The sequence below is a fragment of the Callithrix jacchus genome, chromosome 10, assembly GCF_049354715.1.
Source record: "Callithrix jacchus isolate 240 chromosome 10, calJac240_pri, whole genome shotgun sequence".
NCBI classification, from domain to species: domain Eukaryota; kingdom Metazoa; phylum Chordata; class Mammalia; order Primates; family Cebidae; genus Callithrix; species Callithrix jacchus.
Window position 1 is genome coordinate 74,910,119 of NC_133511.1, and position 19,307 is coordinate 74,929,425.

The 19,307-nt window shown below is 43.3% G+C and overlaps 1 protein-coding gene across 9 annotated transcripts in view; it reads right to left on the bottom strand.

The window, feature by feature from the left end:
- Positions 1–19,307, bottom strand: part of SCUBE2 (signal peptide, CUB domain and EGF like domain containing 2) — an 83,841-nt gene that overhangs the window by 15,930 nt on the left and 48,604 nt on the right. For 5 of the 9 annotated variants that reach the window (XM_078340467.1, XM_035265740.3, XM_035265738.3 and 2 more), the window contains 3 exons: positions 17,201–17,356; positions 16,611–16,817; positions 808–978 (listed from right to left, as the gene is read on the bottom strand). In XM_078340467.1, the coding sequence (XP_078196593.1) occupies positions 808–978; positions 16,611–16,817; positions 17,201–17,356 (534 nt within the window). The remainder of the gene's footprint in view (positions 1–807; positions 979–16,610; positions 16,818–17,200; positions 17,357–19,307) is intronic. The other 4 variants (XM_078340468.1, XM_009007645.5, XM_078340466.1 and 1 more) reach the window with 1 other exon arrangement.

Here is a 19,307-nt window from a genome sequence, read left to right on the forward strand (position 1 = left end):
TCAACATTGCAGTTAGTTTGGAGTTTTATAACAGGCCAAAGATATGACAGGAGTCACACAATCAATATGAGGATTTGATTTTTAAGCCAGAAACAGCCTTGCAGTTGAGTCTGGTGTTATTTGGGTGGGAGTCACTCTATGGACAGCCGCAGGAGCAGCACAGGGGGCCTTGTGTACTCTGCTGTGGCCATCAGATACAAATCGCCATTCAGATCACACCTGCCATTGGAGCCCACAGAGTGTCAATACAGCCAGCCATTCTCCCGTTTAATAAAAGGCAGAATTTAGCAATAAAATGAGTAGGAAAGCCCACAGAGCTTGAGATTGACTTCAAAGTTAACATTTTGTAAGAGATTATTAAAGCTCTTCACAGAGGAGGTCCCAGTTTTAACAAAATAAACAGATTATTTGTTTTAAATAAAAAAGCTACAAATTTGATACTAAAGATAGAAAAAAACCCAGACTTCCTCTCATTTTAACACTTTCAAACAGTGCCTATAGACACAGAACTCACTCAGGTTGCAGGTGTACGTATTTCCAGTGACTAAAGCACCCAGTTGCAACACTTACACACTTCTGCTAGTGTATTCTGCCCTGTCTTCATCTATTTGCTCAAGTGAGTATCTGCCCAGCATGTGTCAGGCACTGACCCAGGCACCGGTAAGCCAAAGATGAATCGAACCAACATGGTCCCTGCTTGTAGGAAGCCCCAGGTGAGTGTGCATGGTCTGGAGTCCTTGAGATGCCTCTGTCTAAACAATGACATCAGAGATGGGAGGAGTAGGAAGGAACAGACAGCATCCTTACCTCCACATTCAGACACATTCCAAGCTTCTGGGGTCTTCATGGCCCCAGAATTTCCTGGTCTTGGGCATGGTTCACAAATAATTTGTCCTTCCTCATTTTGGAAGCTTCCATTTGGACATAAAATGCAGCGTTCTTGTGCTCCATCATAATAGGTCCCAGCCCTGCAACTGACTAGCCAAAAGGGAAACAATCTGGTCAGTGTGACACAGAGGCCAAGGAAGGATGATGTGAGTTCTAGAGATGAAGGCAAATAGATGGCCCTGACCACACCAACCCTCATGCAAACTCCCTGGATACAGAGCGTGCCCTGCCTCAGTTCTCTCTGCACACCTCTGCACAGCATGATCCCTATCACCCCTGTTAGAGGTGTTTACAGGTCTGTCTCTTTTCAGACCATAAGCTCCTTGAGGACAGGGATCACAGGGGTTCTAATTATTATTTTTGTAGCACAAGCACTTAATGGTTGAAGAGAGATTTTAAAAATCCTGGATCTCCCTACTTCACAGGGCTGTTGGAACCATTATAGAGGTGAAAATCATTCATTGAACATAGGTCTAGTGCTAGAAGAACAGAGTGTTACTAATTCTTTCTGGTGGCATCCTGAAAAGTGTCCTAGAGAAGGTCACATTTGTGTCAGGCCTTGAAGGATGAATAGGATCTTCCCAGGCAGGAAAAGGGGGCAGGTTCTAAAGGTTCATGCATTAAATAGGGAGGAGAGGACAGAAAAGGTGGGAATAGACTGCAGAAGTTCTTATGTACCAGGCATTTGGATTTTATTCTGCAGGTAAAGGAATCACTGAAAGGACAGGAGCCAGGCATGGTGATGTATGCCTGTAGTCCCAGCTACTGGGGAAGCTGAGATGGAATCGCCCAAGCCTAGGAATTTGAGTCCAGCCTTGGCAACACAGTGAGAATGAGACCCCTTCTCTAAAAAAGAAAAAAAGAAAACAAAGGAGAGGAAGATGACCAGAAGCTGTGTTTTGAAAAGCTCCTTCTCTGGTAGCTGGCTGGGGTAGGTGTGATCTCATGACTCTTACAAAATAGCACACTTCAGATTCATAATAAATCAATACAACTGGCTGGGTGCAGAGGCTCATGCCTGTAATCCCAGCACTTTAGGAGACCAAAGTGGGTGGATCACCTGAGGTCAGCAGTTTGAGAACAGCCTGGCCAACATGGAGAAACCCCATCTCTACTAAAAAAAAAAAAAAAAAAAAAACAGAAAAACTAGTTGGGTGTGGTGGTGCACAAATGTAATCCAAGCTACTAGGGAGGCTGAGGCAGGAGAATCACTTGAACTCTGCAGTCAAGGAGGTTGCAATGGGCTGAAATGGCGCCACTGCACTCCAGCCTGGGCAAGAGAGTGAAACTCTCTCAAAGAAAACAAAAAATTAATACAACAAAGTGTAAATGCTGATAAATAAGGAAATTCATAAGCTTTGCTTCTGATTCTATTTTTAGTACTGTTAAATGTAGATTTGTACCTTATTTTAGGGTATGACTATGAAGCAAATGTACCAAATTTGGCTCCCTAGTATAATACTCCAGCATCATCATCAGAGTCAACAAAGCAGCATTTCTAATGACTAACATTTGTTGAGTACTTATACTAGATACCATGCCAAAAGCTCTACAAATAGCATCTCATTTATTCCTTAATGCAGCCCTAAGGATCTACGTGCCATCGTTAGCACCATTTTACAGAAACAGAGACTTAGGGAGGTTAATAATTTGGCCAAAGTCCCACAGCTAATTTGTGAAATACACTTACAGTATGGTAAGAACAAGAGCTTTGAGTTTAAAAAGGAAAAAGGTTATTTAACAAAAGATCAGATTTAAGTGCAATTGAAGAGTTTATCAAGGATTCTCTGGGGCTAGGAGAGTTTGACTGGACACAAACATTCTCTATATGTAAGCTGCCAATAAATAGAAAAAAAATCACATAATAAAGTTAGCTATATATTACTCCAGTGTCTGTAATGAGGGAAATGGGTTTTCATCCTATTCTACAAATGCAATTTGCATATATACTCTTAGCGTTAAACATGGCAAAGCTCTCTGTTATCAGTAATAAAAATGTCTTTTCATTATTCATTCCATAATCTTAAAAAAATCAAGCTTTCGGATCATGGCAAGCTAAAATATGCCACATTTAAAATATTATTTCTACAATTCAATGTAACCAATCAATAAAGTCTATCCTAATATCTATTACTCTTATATTTCTTGGATTTTCTGTTACATTATTCATATATGATTTAAATACTATATATATATATATATATATATATATATATATATATATATATATATATATTTTAAGATGGAGTTTTGCTCTTGTTGCCCAAGCTGGAGGGCAATGATGCGATCTCAGCTCACTGCAACCTCTGCCTCCCAGGTTCAAGTGATTTTCCTGCCTCAGCCTCCCAAGTAGCTGGTATTACAAGCATGCACCACCATACCCAGCTAATTTTTGTATTTTTCGTAGAAATGGGGTTTCACCATACCAGCCAGGCTGGTCTCAAACTCCTGACCTCAGGTGATCCACCCACCTCGACCTCCCAAAGAGCTGGGATTACAGGTGTGAGCCATCGTGCCCGGCCACAATTTTATATTTTAAAAAAATTAAAAGTGAATCAAACTCTTGTTTTATTGGCAAACAATATTTTGTGATTGATGCACAAATCTGTGGCAAACAGAGTGTAATTCCAGACTTCTTTAAATGTAGCCCTACTGAATAATGGTTTCCATATCACTCTGGTTCCAGCCCATCTTTCATGCAAAGCTGGGCTGAATTCTGTACTAGGAATTCACGTTTTACCCTGTGTCCCATTTGACTCTTCTAGTATCTGTAGCAGGCCAGTAAATCAGAGAATAATTCCTTCAGAAAGTGGGTAAAACCAAGGCTGTCCAGAGCCCCTCTGCCAAGCCATTTCTATCTGAAGAAGAGCTGTTTTTATAATAGTTATCCATGAAAGGGAAAGTGCCCATATGGTGACAATGATTCCAACAGCCCCATTAATCACAGCTTAGAGTCACACACCGTGATCTGTTCCATCATGGATCCTCTGGCAGAAAACAGATGCCCCCAGCAGGTGGACAACACCAGTTTCTCACTGAGCCAGGGACCAGGACGGGCTCCTACTGCTCTGCTGTCCCCTGCTCCTGAGAACTCTTTCAATGGCCACAGACTTTGCAAGGTGACCTTTAGAGAGGCCTCACAATTTCCCATATCTGTGCCATTTCTTGACTGCTCAAAGGGCTGAGAAACCCCTCAGGCTGCCCTGTGGAAAAGAGGGCACCGGTTCCTTTTCCTCACAGTGAAAGGCCTGCTTCACATAAACAAACTCAGATTATCAGTCATAATTTCCATTTTCCTTCCAGAGAGAAAGACCTGCAGAAATAATTCATGCCAAGCACCTTCCAAATAGATTTGACTCTTTCACAAGGTAAAAATGAGCTAAACACTGATAGGCCACTCTGAAACATCATGAAGGGATGTCTGAAAACAGCTCTTTGCAAACGTGCTGAGAATCTGGCCTGCAGAGACCTCGGTCACATGCTCCAGTTGCTTCTCTCTTCTCCTTCAGCAGCCAGCTTGTTTTGCTGCCCGGACAAAGCAGTCAATTGCCCCCAGAACACTTCACTATCACAGCAAAGCTTTTGTGTGCCTTCAGTGACCATTAAAATCCCACTCTCAAATCCCACACAGCTGTTTTCTCTCCCTCTTTAAAAAAGATACGAGAAAGCTTTTCTGATGCAAAAGGGACAGACCAGCAGGATGAGGATTAATGGCGACAAAGAGGCCTCAAGGCTCAGCCTCTTTTCAGCACCGAGGCCTTTGAGTATTTCAGGCTATGGACAAACACTATGGTCTCTCTGTGGCTAAGATGATGAATCTAATAAAAGGGGTCACCCTCTAGCATTTGACTGCTTTCTTAAGAATCATGCCTTGACTTCTGAAGAAGAGCCACAAGCAGCCCACTTGGATTCCCAGGGCATCACAGGGCTGTTGCTTTGTCCCAGTTCAGAGGCCCTGGTGCCCCAGGCAGCACTGGCCTCAGGAGCCTGGTTTGAGCCCTCTTAAAATGACTGTCCCCAGGATAACAGGGGACAGTGCCTTCTTGGGCTGAGAGATTGATTTTTCATTGTCCAGGTTTTTGACCTGTGCTCAAGTTTGCTATTTAAAAACATTCCTATAGTTAGGGCAGAGAAATGAGACCAGCTTGATGCCTTCTTCCTCATTGGGTTCCCAAATGCACACTAAGTTCTTTTCATGCCTACTTAACCCGAGCTGAGATTTCACTTCCTTTAGAGTTCCTCTTTTGCCCTCAATTTAAATATTTCTCCAAATATTCACCCTTCAGCCTCTTTTGACGTTTTCTACTGTCCTTGGGATTTCATTTGTTGTCCTTGTGAAGATTCACTCACTCATTCATTCAATACATACTTACTGAGCACTGATTATGTGCTGAGTACCATTCTAGGAGCTGGAGACACAACAGAGAAGACAGACATGACCTGCTCTAATGGGGTTCTCAGGGCAGTAAATAAATGAGCAATTAATCTCAATTAGTGAGCAAACAAATAAATATATAATAGGATGCAAGTAGTCGTATGATGAAGAAAAGGAAAACAAGGTAAGAAGATGACGATGGGGTAGGGATGGAGTCTGTATGTATGCTATTTTAGAAGTGTGGCCAAGAAAGGCCTTTCTGAGCAGAGACCAGAATAAAATGTGGGAAATAGGCCAAGCGCTGTGGTTCACGCCTGAAATCCCAACACATTGGGAGGCTGAGGGAGGAAGACTGCTTGATCCCAGAGTTCAAGACCAGCCTGGGCAATACAGTGAGACCTTGTCTCTCCAAAATCACCTTAAAAAATTAGCTGAGTATCGTAATGGGAGGATAGCTTGAGCCTAGAAGGTAGAGGCTGCAGTGAGCCGAAATCCCACCACTGAACTCCAGCCTGGGTGACAGAGCAAGACCCTGTCTCAAAAAAAAAAAATGTAGGAAACAGCCTTGCAATGAGATTGCCTAATAGCTAGAAGGGCAGTGTAGTAGGAACACAGCATAAGGGATAGTACAGTAAGAGATGAACTTTAAAAAGCAAGCAAGGGCCAGATCATGTGGGTACTTGAAGGCAATGGTAAGGAAATTAGACCTTATTCAAAGTGCGTTGGAGGTTTGAAATGGGGGAATGACATAATCTGATTTTTCTTTTCTTTTTTTTTTTTTTTGGAGATGGGGTTGCACTCTGTCACTCACGCTGGAGTGCAGTGGAGTGATCATGGCTCACTGCAGCCTTGATCTCCTGGGTTCAACTGATCCTCCCACCTCAGTCTCCTGAGTAGCTGGAACTACAGGCCTGCACTACCATGTCCAGCTAGTTTTTTAACTTTTTGTAGAGATGGGGTCTCTTGGGCTCAAGTGATCCTCTACCTTGGCATCCCAAAGTGAGCCACTGCACCCAGCCTGATTTATGGTTTTAAGAGATGTCCTGGCTGCAGGTGGAGAACAGATGGAGGGCAGACCGAGGAGAACAATTCAGAGCCTGGTACAACAGACTGAGCAAGAGATGATGCTGGTTTGAAACAGAGTCATAATAATAACGGGGGAGGAGAAAACTGGTCGGATAAAGGAAATCACCTGAAGGCAGAGTTGACAAGATTGGCACACGGACTGGATGAGGAACACGACAGAAAGAGAGAGGTCAAGATGACTCGGGCTTTCAACTTGAGCAACTGTGTAAGAAGAGGTGCCCCTTCCGGAGATGCTGGTTTGATTTGGGAGGGAAGATGCTGGTTTGATTTGATTTGATGCTCCTCTTGGGAGAAGCTTTGTTTGGGAACATTGAGTTTGAGATGCCAGTTGGCCCTCCAAGTACACATACTAATAAGGCGCGGGTTCTACTGGTGGGCTCTGAGGCATAATTCTATACCTCGGGGGTTGACAAGGTGATCCACCAGGTGGGAGCACATTTCTACACCTATGCCTATGAATTTTCACCTAAAATAAGATAAACAAAGCTCCCCTGATTTAGAAGATGGTGTAAGAGCAGCCTCCCAGCCAGTCCCCATCTCTGGGAGGCATAAGACACGTGTGAGGACCCAGGGTCGCCAAGAAAAGAGAATCACTGGCACCCACAACTCGAGTGCAAGGCACTGACTGAGTCTCGCCTCTCAGTACATAGAGAACAGTTACAGCTTAGCTATGCCTGGGTAATGAGATGTCCTGACCTGTATTATCGAGTTTTAACTAAACCATCACAAAATAGAGAGCAGTTTTGATGGATTCCTGGGAAGAACACCTGACTGAGGGGTGTAACCATGACGTGAGCCCATGTGCACCACAGGAGAGTGCCTGTGGGCGTGTCTTCTGCTCCCAGCACAGCAGCCACCTGTGTCCACAGCGGGGTGGAGAATTCCCATCCAAGACACCCAGTGGGTGCCTGGAACCTTGGAGAGTACCTGTATACACTAGGGGCTTTCCTATGTGTGCTTATTCATGATAAAGTTTCATTTACAAATAAGGCACAGCAAGAGATTAACAATAATAAAACAATTATCACAACATACTGTAATAAAAAGTTATGTGAATATGGTCTCTCTCTCAAAGTATCTTATAGTACCGTACTCATCCTTCTTGGGATCTGTCAATCTGATGTGATCCGTCAACTGAGAAGACTACTATGTGACTAACACGGGGCAGGGCACATAGCGTGGGTATGCAGGATGAAGAGAGGGCTCATGTCCCAGGTGGGATGGTGAGGGCATACAGGGTGGGTACGTGAAATGAAGAGAGGGTTCATGTCCCAGGCAGGATGGAGCAGGACAGCATGAGATTTCATCATGCCACTCTGAACAGCGGACAATTTAAAACTTACAAATTATTTCTGGAATTTTCCATTTGATATTCTTGGACCATGGTTGACCCCGGTAACTGAAACCACAAAAAGCAAAACTGCCTATAAGAGGCCATTGCTGTATAAGCTCTTTGTCAAACTACATCATTAGACAGAAACAGCTACAATTTTTTTCCGATCTGTCAAGAGTTTACCTAAAGCACCAGCAATGCTCAAAAAGACTATATGGCAAATAGATTTGCAACCACTACTATTAATAATGAACCCTGCCAAATTGTAAAGACTACTTAAGATGCTAGCCAGTTATTTTAAATTAGTTTATTTAATCTTTATCTCGTTCTGTCTTTTGTGATGAACATAGTACACTAGTCAATAGTGTAAGTATATAGTTTATGAATAAATAAACATCCATATGTATTTTACTTGGAGAGAGAGTGTATGTGTGTTCTTAAATGTTCAACATCTCTGGGACAGAGGAGCTGGAGAGGGCAGTTTCAGAGTCACCAGCACGTGACAGTATTTAAAGCTACGGCACTGGGTAAGGTCACCAAGGAGAGTGTGAAGACAGAGCAGGGGATGAAGGACTCAGCCCTAGGATAATCAGAAAATAGGGAAGGAATGGGAACCAGCATCGAAAATGAAAAGGGAACAGCCAATGAGGTAGGCGGAGAAGCAGAAGTGTGTTGTGTCTGAAACCCACAAGAAGAAAGTGTTTCCAGGAGAGGGAGTGATCAGCAGAGAGGATGCCCAATGAGGAGTGAGAAAGGGCAGCTGGATTCGGCACCAGAGAGGTCGTTAGGAATCTGTGAAGAGGTTAGGTAAGGAGGCAAAGAAAGTACGACTATGGCTCCTTCAAAGAGTTTCATTCTACACAGAACGGGTGGACACAGAAATGAGGCAGTAGCTACAGAGAAGCCTGAAGTCAATGGAGGGTTAGCTTGGTTTTTAAGACAGGAGATAGGTTTGTGTGCTGTTGGAAATTATCTAGTAGAGAAGAATTCTGAGATAGGAGGAGTCGATGGGGATGACAGCAGGGGCAACATTCTTAAGAAGTTGAGAGAGGACAGGCTCCAGCTCGAGTGGAAGATAGAGGCATGGCCTTAGACAGGGGCATGGACTGTCCATCCATTTTAACAGGAGGCAGCTCTGATCCTGTGTGTACAGACATGGGATTAGGCAACTTAGGCTGGACATGAAGAGAAGAAGTTGCTTCATTAGACTCCCAGGCACTCATGGACACCTCTGCCTAGAAATCTCATTGCTCATGGGATCACTTCTCTCCCTGACCTCTGCCTTTACTCCTCTTATACAGGCATTTGTATCCTCCCAGTCACCAAGGATCCAAACCACGGCTCTCCCTAGTTTCTCTCCCCACTGCCCTTTCACTCAGCGGCAGCATCCTACAGCTGTGCCCCTTCTCTCTATCCCGTTCTTCATCCCTAGGGACGAATGTCCCTTAGATCCTCACCGTCTCTTATTTGGATTGCTGCAATACCTTCCAACAGTGCCCTGGCTTTCTGTCCCTCCCGGCCACCGCTCTTTCCTTTCTACCACTGATGAGCCTCTCTGAAGTCTTTTTCTGATTGCTTCACTCCCTGGCTCAAAAACCTCCTTGCCTTGACTTCCTGCAATCCTCTCACTTTCTCTGACTCAATATTCAGGCTTTAGCCTCCTTTTCTACATCTTTTTCATCCTTTCTCATGCTCTCTCAAAGCCTATTTTTTTTCTTGCTTCTCCATAAATCTCTTCTGATTATTTCTTCCCCAGTGATCACATTCATCTCATCATTCAACCAACCCCCTGGCTTTTTCTCAGTGTCTCCTGCATATGAAACAGGGCAGGGTGAGATGAGGGACGTATGGGAAGCAAGTGCCAGGATCAGAGGCACATCAGAATTCTCTGAGCTCAGTCCCCTCTTTCCTGTTCTCAGTTCCCAATCCATGTCATTCCCAAACGCTGCTCATTTTTCCTCTTAAATATTTCTCCAACCAATTGCTGTTTCTCTACTCCATCTTGCGTCTTCATGTTCTCAATATCATAGGCTGTGATGGCATGCACCTGTAGTCCCAGCTACTTGGGAGACTGAGTCTGGATAATTGCTTGAACCCAGAAGGCAGAGGTTGCAGTGAGACATGATTGCACCACTGCACTCCAGCCTGGACAATAGAGCGAGACTCAATCCCCCCCAAAAAAAATCTCTCATAGGCAACATATTCAAAAGCCCCCAGATTGGTCTTTCTGCCTCGAATTCTGCTCCCTCCAGTATAGTCAGAGATTTTTCTGGAATACATATATGACCTGGACACTTCCCAAGTAAATCCTCCAGTGGCAACGTGTTACCTAGAGATAGAGTTGAGGCTCTTTAGCAGCATATCCAAGGTCTTCATGAGTTGGCCATGCTCTTCCATTAGCCTAGTTGCCCACCACATCCTACCTGGCACTCCAGGTTCAGTGACATTGACATGTCAATAATGGCCTGTGCACACCTTGCTCTTCCTTGTTTCCCAAGGCTGTTCCTCTGGCTGAGTACTCCTCCCCATTGAGCCATTATCTGTGCCTCCTTCAAAACTCAGCATAGGCTTTCTCTCTTTGGGGAAGGCATCTCTGACCCTTCCCTGGAGGGTTAAGTGTGACTTAATGATGGTGTCTGATTTACCTAGGCTTCCTCAGCATCCCCCACAGAGCTGGTACATGAAGGGCTATGCATATGAGTACAGCTTGAGTAAGATGGACCCAGGACACAGGCTGTACCCAGAAGAGGTGAGGGCACTCAAATTGAGAATTAAGAATATAGACTTGTGGTCGGGTGCAGTGGCTCACACCTGTAATCTCAGTACTTTTGGAGGCCAAGGTGGGTGGATCACTTGAGGTCAGGAGTTCAAGACCAGCCCTGGCCAACATGGTGAAACTGTGTTTCTACTAAAAATACAAAAATTAGCCAGGCATGATGGCAGGCACCTGTAATTCCAGCTACTTGGAAGGCTGAGGCAGGAGAATCACTTGTACCTGGAAGGCAGAGGTTGGAGTGAGCTGGGATGGCACCACTGCACTCCAGCCTGGGTGACAAGAGCAAGAGTCTGTCTCCAAATAAAAAAAAGAACACAGACTCAAGTCAGATCTGTATTTGAATCCTGCCTCTGCCACACTTACTTGCTGGGTGACATTGTGGAAAATGCTTATCATCCTGTGCCTCAGTTTCTTTATGTGTAAAAAGGGATGAGTTAATATAGACTTGGGATGAGGATTAGATGAGATGATACAAGTGAAGTGCTTAGCACAGGGCTAAACACAGCATAAGTGTTCTAATGTCAATATTTTACTAAATTAAAAGAATTTCCTATTCAGTCTGTGTGTTAGATATCGGTCTAACACTGGTCTATATTCCTAACACAGATTTTATATTTTCCTCAGTTTAAACAAAAAAGGAAATCTCTGCCTGATCATTTCCAAATAATTTATCAATTTTGAAAGAATTCAGAATAGAATATCTGAGCCAGGTGCAGAGACTCACGTCTATTATCCCAGCTACTCAGAGGCTGAGGCGGGAGAATTACTTGAACCCAGGAGTTCAAGACCAGCCTGAGTAACAGAGCAACACCCCATCTCTAAAAAAAAGAATAATACTTGGAAGAAAATGCCCAGCTCCTTCCTGCCCTAGGCCCTTTGCATTTACTGATCCACCCTGATGAGGGGGCTCCCCCACAACTCCTGGGCACCACCATGAGTGCGTCGCATGCCAGCTACTTCCCCTCACTCGGGCCTTAGTGCTTGACCACTTGCTCCTAGCCACTTGCTCCGAGAGCCTTCCCTGGCCACCATATGGAGAGCAACCCTCCCTCCAATCCTCTGTTTTATTCTCTTCATAGCACTTACGCTTTTGAAATTATTGCTTTACTTTTAAATTTCTGTTTCCCTCTGTTACAATGTGAACTTTGTAACAGACCAGGCCCTTTGATTATTATGTTCTTATTGCTTCATCCCAAGCACAGAGTGGACAGAATGGTACTCGTTTAGTACCAGTTGAATTAATTTTTCTCAGTTGCTGAAGAGGAACAGCAGTAAGCTGTTACAAACGGAATTAAATGTTCCTAGTCTCTCAAGAACCCAGGCACTAAAATACTTCCCAGTTTGCCAGTTGTCTGGATTGTTTCTTCCAAAAATCTCAGCAAGTTTTAAAAACAACCAAATATAGTGTGTACACACATGCACATGCACATGCACACACACACATACACACACACACACACACACACTATCCAATGTATTTCTTAAATAATTCATCTTTTAGCTGGTATTATGAAAATACAATAGCTAGATGTCCATGTCTTAGTTAATTTTTTTTTTTTTTTTTTTTGAGATGGAGTTTTCGCTCTTGTTACCCAGGCTGGAGTGCAATGGCGCGATCTCGGCTCACTGCAACCTCCGCCTCCTGGGTTCAGGCAATTCTCCTGCCTCAGCCTCCTGAGTAGCTGGGACTACAGGCGCGCACCACCATGCCCAGCTAATTTTTGTATTTTTAGTAGAGACGGGGTTTCACCTTTGTTGACCAGGATGGTCTCGATCTCTTGACCTCGTGATCCACCCGCCTCGGCCTCCCAAAGTGCTGGGATTATAGGCGTGAGCCACCGCGCCCAGCCAGTTAATTTTCTTTAGACATGAAGAACTTTATGAAGTATTATAGAGCTTAAGAAATTTGTTCCTTGGAGAATATAATCTTTTTTTTTTTTTTGCCATCTTGCTAAAATTGATCACAGATGGTACAAAGGTCACTTGCAGAGCAGGCTGTCCCCAAAGTCCCCAAATGGCAAATTAATGAGACTTTACAAAATAACAATACAAAAGAAAATCTACAATTGGTCAGAAGTGATTATTTTTTCTGGTGTAAATTTGGACTTTAAAATTTATTTTCTTAATGATATTCAAAGGATAAACACTTCAATGCAAAAATAGGCAAAGAATATGGATGTTCTCAGAAGAAGGAATCTAAATGACCACAGGCATAAGACAGTATGCTTGGTTTTATTAATAAAGAAAATCAAGTTAAAATGAATATTTTTTTGCTTATCAGATTTGCAAAAATTAAAGAATCAATGATAAATAATCTATGTTAGCAAAGATGTGGGGCAATAAACACTCCAGTTAACTGTTGGAAGCAATATGCATTGGTATGATCTTTTGGGAAAGTAATTTGGTAGTATCTATTAAAGTTTTAAATATGCATGTTCTAAGTCAGCCATTGTACTTGTACAAGTCTATCCTTCAGAAATATTGGCCATGTGTAAAAAGAATGATATTCACTGAGCACTATTTGCAATAGAAAAATTAGCAATAACTTCTATGTTCACCACTAGGGGTAGGGCTAATAAATAGTGGTATCTTCAAACAAATATAGACTGGGAAGCTGTAAAAGAAATGAGGTCGCTCCTCTATCATGTTAGAGAGATGCCCTTGATCTACACTTAAAAGCAGCACATAGAACTATTCAACTTGTATTGATATTTATTTTTTATTTTGTTAAGACAGGTTCTTGGTCTGCCACCCAGGCCGCAGTGCAGTGACACAAACATAGCTCACTGCAGCCTCGAACTCCTGGGCTCAAACGATCCTCCCACCTTAGACTCCCAAGTAGCTGGGACTACAGGTGCTACCAACCAACATAGTAAGATCCTGTCTCTAGAAAAAATGAGACAGGATCTCACTATATTGTCCGAACTAGTATTGAACTCCTGGCCTGAAGGGATTCTTCCACCTTGGCTTCCAAAAGTGCTGGGGTTACAGATGTGAGACACTGCATCCAGCCTATTTTTTTAATGTGTTTATTCATACATAAACCTACAGTCTATTTTCAACACAATAGCCAAAGTTATCTTTTGAAACCACATCAGTTACTCTTCTGCTCAGAGCCCTCCACTGGCTTCCTTTCTCATCAGATTCCAGGCCACGGTCCTCCCTGGTTTCGAGTTCCCTCTGCTGCCACTCTGCCTTTGCTCTCCCTCCCTTCCTCCCTCAGCTCTCATCCTTCTGGCCTTCCTTCCAGTACCTTGGGATTTTCCTATTTGTTGTTCCCTTTGCCTAAAACTCTCTTCCCCCAGATATCTCCATAGTTTGCTTCCTCCTGTCCTTTGCGTCTCTGCCCAAATGACACTTTGCAATAAGGCCTTCCCTGACCACAGTGCACACTTTGAGGGAGTATGCTCCTCACCCCTTACCCCTCACCTTGCCCTGGCACTTTCCTATCCACTCCCTGGAGGCCTGCTCTCCATATCCCTATTGCCCTCTGCTACATGACAGTAATATCTTTCCTTGTTTATTGGTTAGTTTTTTACCTTCTTCCTCTAAAATTGTAAACTGTGTGAGGGCTGAGATGTTTGCTTATTTCTTCATTGCTAGATTCCTGGTATCTAGAATAGTACCTGGCACATAAGGTGCTCAATAAATGTTTGCTGAATGAATAGATAAAATTTCCTTTTAATATGTGCATAGAAACTGTTGTGGAAAAATAACACAGCAAACTATAACAGTGATTACTGCTGGGGAATGGGATTAGGGAGCTGTGGAGAGAACTTTCATCTTTGCTATATACATTTCTGTGCCATTTGAAATATGCACTGCTTTTGTAATTGAAAACTAAATTTAAAATTATGCTAATGGTTTATGTTTATCTTTTTAACCTTCCAGGAGAGATAGAAGTGACTCCATTTTTTGGAGCTCTTTTCTGCAGATACTGAAAATAATTTCTAAGAAGAACTATCCTAGGATTGTCTCTACCATCTGTACCATCCAGAGTTCAGAAAACATCAGGAAGCCTGGTTGTTATGAAGTCCTAACATCATCAAATAGACCAGGAATAGAAGACACACACACACACACACACACACACACACACACACGCACACAGCCCTTCCCCTGCCACATGCTGCCTGCTGGATAAAAAGCCTTTCTAATTAACACGCCTGACGCTTCTTTATACACACTTCCTCCCTCAGCAGGAAGAAGGAAGGAACGTCACGGGTAACTCCTTGAGCTATTTTCTCTACATGGTAAAATCTTCAACATTGCTGTCAGAACTGGACCAGATTTGATGCCATGAGGGCTACAAAATTCATCCAGTGTTAAAGGGAGCTCTTGAGACAAGACACATCGCCTCCCCTAGAAATAAATCAAACCTAATTTAGCATAACAAGCATCTCAGGGACACATTCCTACACCACAACAGCTACCCAAACCCTCTACTGAGTGTCTTTCGTAGGCTGTCGTGGTCACGCAGCCTCTATTAAGTAACTCCTGCTCCTTATCCTTGGGCCTTTACTCCCCAGGAACATACCCATGGTAGTATTAGTGATATCCTCACTGGAAGCCAGTCCATGGGGCCCTTGACACTAGGTTTTCCTGACTTCTTAACTGGCCATAAAGACTCCCTGGCCAGTCGGCAAGGCCTCACCCTAACAGGATAGCAGATGGGGGAGGGGTGCAGTGTAACCCTGAGAGGCCAGGATGGCCTTGACAGTTTCTGCAACTCATCCTGGAAAGTAGGGCAGCAACAGCCAACTCTCACCACTATTTTAGTATGGGAACTGGAACTCAGAATTTTAAATGAGAACAGATCAACCAGCTGGGCTGTTTTTACTTTTTTCCTCCCTTTGCTTCTTTTTAAGAGCGAATCAGCTGGAATTAAAGTCAAGACTATCTGGAAACCAGCCCCCTGTAGTTAAAATCAGTTACACTTGATTTTGCACTTGATTTTCACTAAGTTTTTGGCAAAGCAACAAATTTGAGCTGTGGGCCTAAGGCTGACAATTCTCTGGAACAAGTGCCCCTGGATTCAGCTTTGCTTATTTAGAAACACAAATTCTTACTCCTTAGCTAAGCTTCATTGCTTGGGCCTCATGATTCTACTGACACTTTGGAAAAGGACATCAGTTTATCCTGGATAAGTCTAGTTGCTGAAATTCACTCTGCTTGGGACCAGAGCACAGGCTTTGGAATCAAACCATCAATGTGATCTTGAGTAAGAGAAGTTAGCTGTCAAATGGAAGGAATAATACCTACCTGGGAAGGTTACTGTTAGGATTAGATGAGATAATGCAGACATGAGGCTTAGTGTTATGCTTGTGACAGATAAGAACTTAAGTCACTATCATTATTACTATAAAGTGAGACCCCAATTTTCCCCATCAAAGCCTTTTCAGGTAAAGTCTCCCATAATTACCCAGTAGAGTCTTGTGACAAATATATCTCTAAACTGACTATCCTAGAATCTTGTGTCCTGGATCCTCTTGCTAGCTTTATCAGAGAGAGAGAGAGTTGATACTCCTCAAGCGCCAGGTGTCAAATTTAATTCTGAAACACATACCACCAACACAACCCATACAATGGACTGACACTATTAGGAGCCCTGGGCTGAGGCTCTGGGGTCTCATAGGGCAGCCAAGCAGCCTCCTAGCTTTGTCTCTGCACAAAACTATGGACAGGAGTTTGTTCATTACCATCACTGGTCAAGCCAGAGGGAGGCCATAAGAGGAGCTGTGATGAGAGTGTGGTGAAGGCTCCAGGGTGCCTTACCCCTGCAGTCCGGCCCCAGCCGGGGAAAAACACCATACCTCAAACCTGTAAAGGGCAACATCCCCTCTTTTCATTAACCTTGCCACTTCTCTCCTGTTCCTCAAGCCAGAAAACATTTTAGTGCCCACCACAAGCCAGATATTATGCCAGACACTGATGACACAGAGGTGAACAAAATCAGTCTCGCGCCAGGGAGCTCTGGGCCTAGCAGAGACAACAGACACAAACACCACAGTTACTCAAAAAGAAGAGCTGCCCAGAGTGTCCTCTAAAGTGAGCACTGAGAAGGGAGAATGGGCCAGACTTGCTTTTGGGTACCCTGAGTATTTATGGAGCCCAAGTCTGTGCTGTTAGCAAGAATGTCCCAGGCCACTTACCACATTGATTTTCTGCGTGACCCTGGCCCACACCACAGGACTCTGCCTGGCGTTCAGATGTTCTGGGAGGCTTTTTAGCCACGTTGAGATTCATGCCTGAGAGCTGGAGGTGAAACTGCTCTCTGTGGGCGGCCTTTCTGAGTGTGCGAATGGCCTTCCGGAGCCGCTTCTCGGTTCGCTTTACGATGCAGCTCAGGTCACAAGAAGCTACAGAAACAAGAGGGACAGCAGTGCAGGAGGAGGTCAGGCTGCAGCGTGCAATAATGGCCAGATCAACTACAGGCCCTTCCAACACCCCGAGCTCCCTGTGGACCAAACGGGGAGAAACCTGGAGGGGGTTACCTAGCAGGCTGGGCAGCATTTGATTCAAACAGAAATTTGTGGATCAAAATGATAGCTTTGGGTTTTTATGAAGCAGAGAAAATCATCAGGTTCCAAACCAATTCAATTTAGTTTCAGGGTAAAAAAAACAAAACAGGAGATACTTCAGTGTTTGCATTATTTTTTTCCCCAAGAATGGTAAGTAAAAGGCAAAGAAATAAGGAGCAAGCTGTGAGAAGCCTGGCAACGTAGACTGTTTTCAAACCAACCTGTCACCTCCTTTTGGTTAGTTTCAAGCTCAAACTCAACAGTGATAAACATTTCCTTAGGGGTGCTTGGTCGGCCAGGGGCTCGTGGGACTTGCTTGTCAGAGCTGCATGTAAGGTTTACGTAGCGGAAGCTCTCTTTTACTGAGCTGTGCTTCTCTGTATGAAGAAACAAAATTATCGGAAGCCAAATCCTGGCAAAGCACTCAGCTGAACATTTGCTAGAGCTCAGTAAACATTTCATTAAAACAACTCTCAAGGGACTAAGTGATTATCTCCAGATGCCAAGACACTGCAAGCCCTCAGCCTGGAGCACAATGACATTGTAAGTTTGAAGAGCTAGCATTGTCTCCTATATAACTTCACAATTTAGCTCTTGAAAATTCTTTTCACGAATAAATAGTAGGTGTTTCCGACTGACCGGCAACATTTGTGGAAGGCAAGAACCAGGGGTCATCTTACATTCCTTGCTGATGGTTTGGTAATGTGTGCTTATGTTCTCACAGTTGGTTTGTGTAAAGCTGGACAGTGATGTGCCGAGCAGGGACTGAGGCTCTGAATAAGGAATGAGCACCAGAGTGGAAAGGAAACCAACTCCTGCTTTCAGGCAAACTGACTTTTAGAGTCATTCTAACCCAAAGGGAAAGCTGGAACACCCATCAGCAGTTTAAAACTAATTTTTAAACCAGGAGCAATAAATGGCACAAAGCATCATAGAAGCAAACGATATCATGAAGGCATCTAGGAGGAGAGCGGAAATGTTGCATAAGATGGGCTTTGCACATCCCTGTTCTTGACTTGGCTGTCTCCCCTCTCACCGTGGCTTCCAGTGAATCTGCTAAGCCTCACCAAAGAGCAGGTCCACATAGCATCCACTCCATGAATTTGTCTCTATCTCAAAATCTTTACTGAAATGAAGTATTACCTGTATCAGATTCTTCTTTAACATTACCAGGACATTCAAACAACAGATCAACAGGGGCCACAGGGAGGCAAATCTATTTCTTCTCCACATTTTCCCCCTAAAGATATATCTTACCTTTGCAAAAGGGTAACTTTAAATCTTAAACTCAACAGATTCTCATTTTAAATCTTTTTCCTTTTTGATGTTTCCATATGTATTTTTTAAACATTTCATTTTGAAATAAGTAGATGTATAAAAGGTTGCTAAGATAGTATAGAATTCCCACATAACCTTCACTCAGTCCCCCCTAATGTTAACATCATGCATTTATTAAAACTAAGACATTAACACTAGTACAATCCCATTAAATAAACTACAGACCAAGTCTATTTTTATCATTTTTATTTATTTTATTTCATTTTATTGAGATAGGGTTCTGCTCTTTGCCCAGGCTGGAGTGCAGTGGTGTCAACACAGCTCACTGTAAGCTCAACCTCCTGGGCTCAAGTGACCCTCCTGCCTTCGCCTGCTGAGTAGCTGGGACTACAGGCGCAAGCCATTAGGCCCAGCTAATTTTTTTGTAGTTTTTGTAGAGATGGGGTTTTGCCATGTTGCCCAGGCTGGTCCCAAAGTCCTGAGCTCAAGCAATCCGCCTGCCTTGGCCTCTCGGTATGAGGCACTACGACTGGTTCAAATCTATTTTTAAACAATGTTCCCTCCCTCCATCCCTAAGATTTAAAAGTACAAATGCTCACTATGGTAAATTTGGAAAATGCAGGAAAACAACTGAAATTACCCATCATCCTCCCACCCAGATGTAACCACAACTAATGATATGGTGAGTTTTCTTTTTGTTTCTTCTACTACACTTTTTCTTACACAATTTGGATTTTATTAGATGTATGCAATGTTTCTCTCCTGCTTTACATCTCAGCATTATAGCAAGACCATTTTCCTGTGTCATTAAACATTCTTTGAAAACACAGAAAAAACAGCTGCATAATATTCCATCAAATGGAGGTACCAAGTTTCTTAAAATTACTTACTTAAAATAGGCAGTCAAAACTGACTAGAGTGAGTGAGCTTTAGGTTTATTCGTTTGTGTGATTTGAGAGTAGATGGGGAAAGAAGCCTCCCTAATATATGAATCCTGATCCTTTTTATTTTTAATCTCCAAAAGTATTCTATGAAATAATACTGGAACTG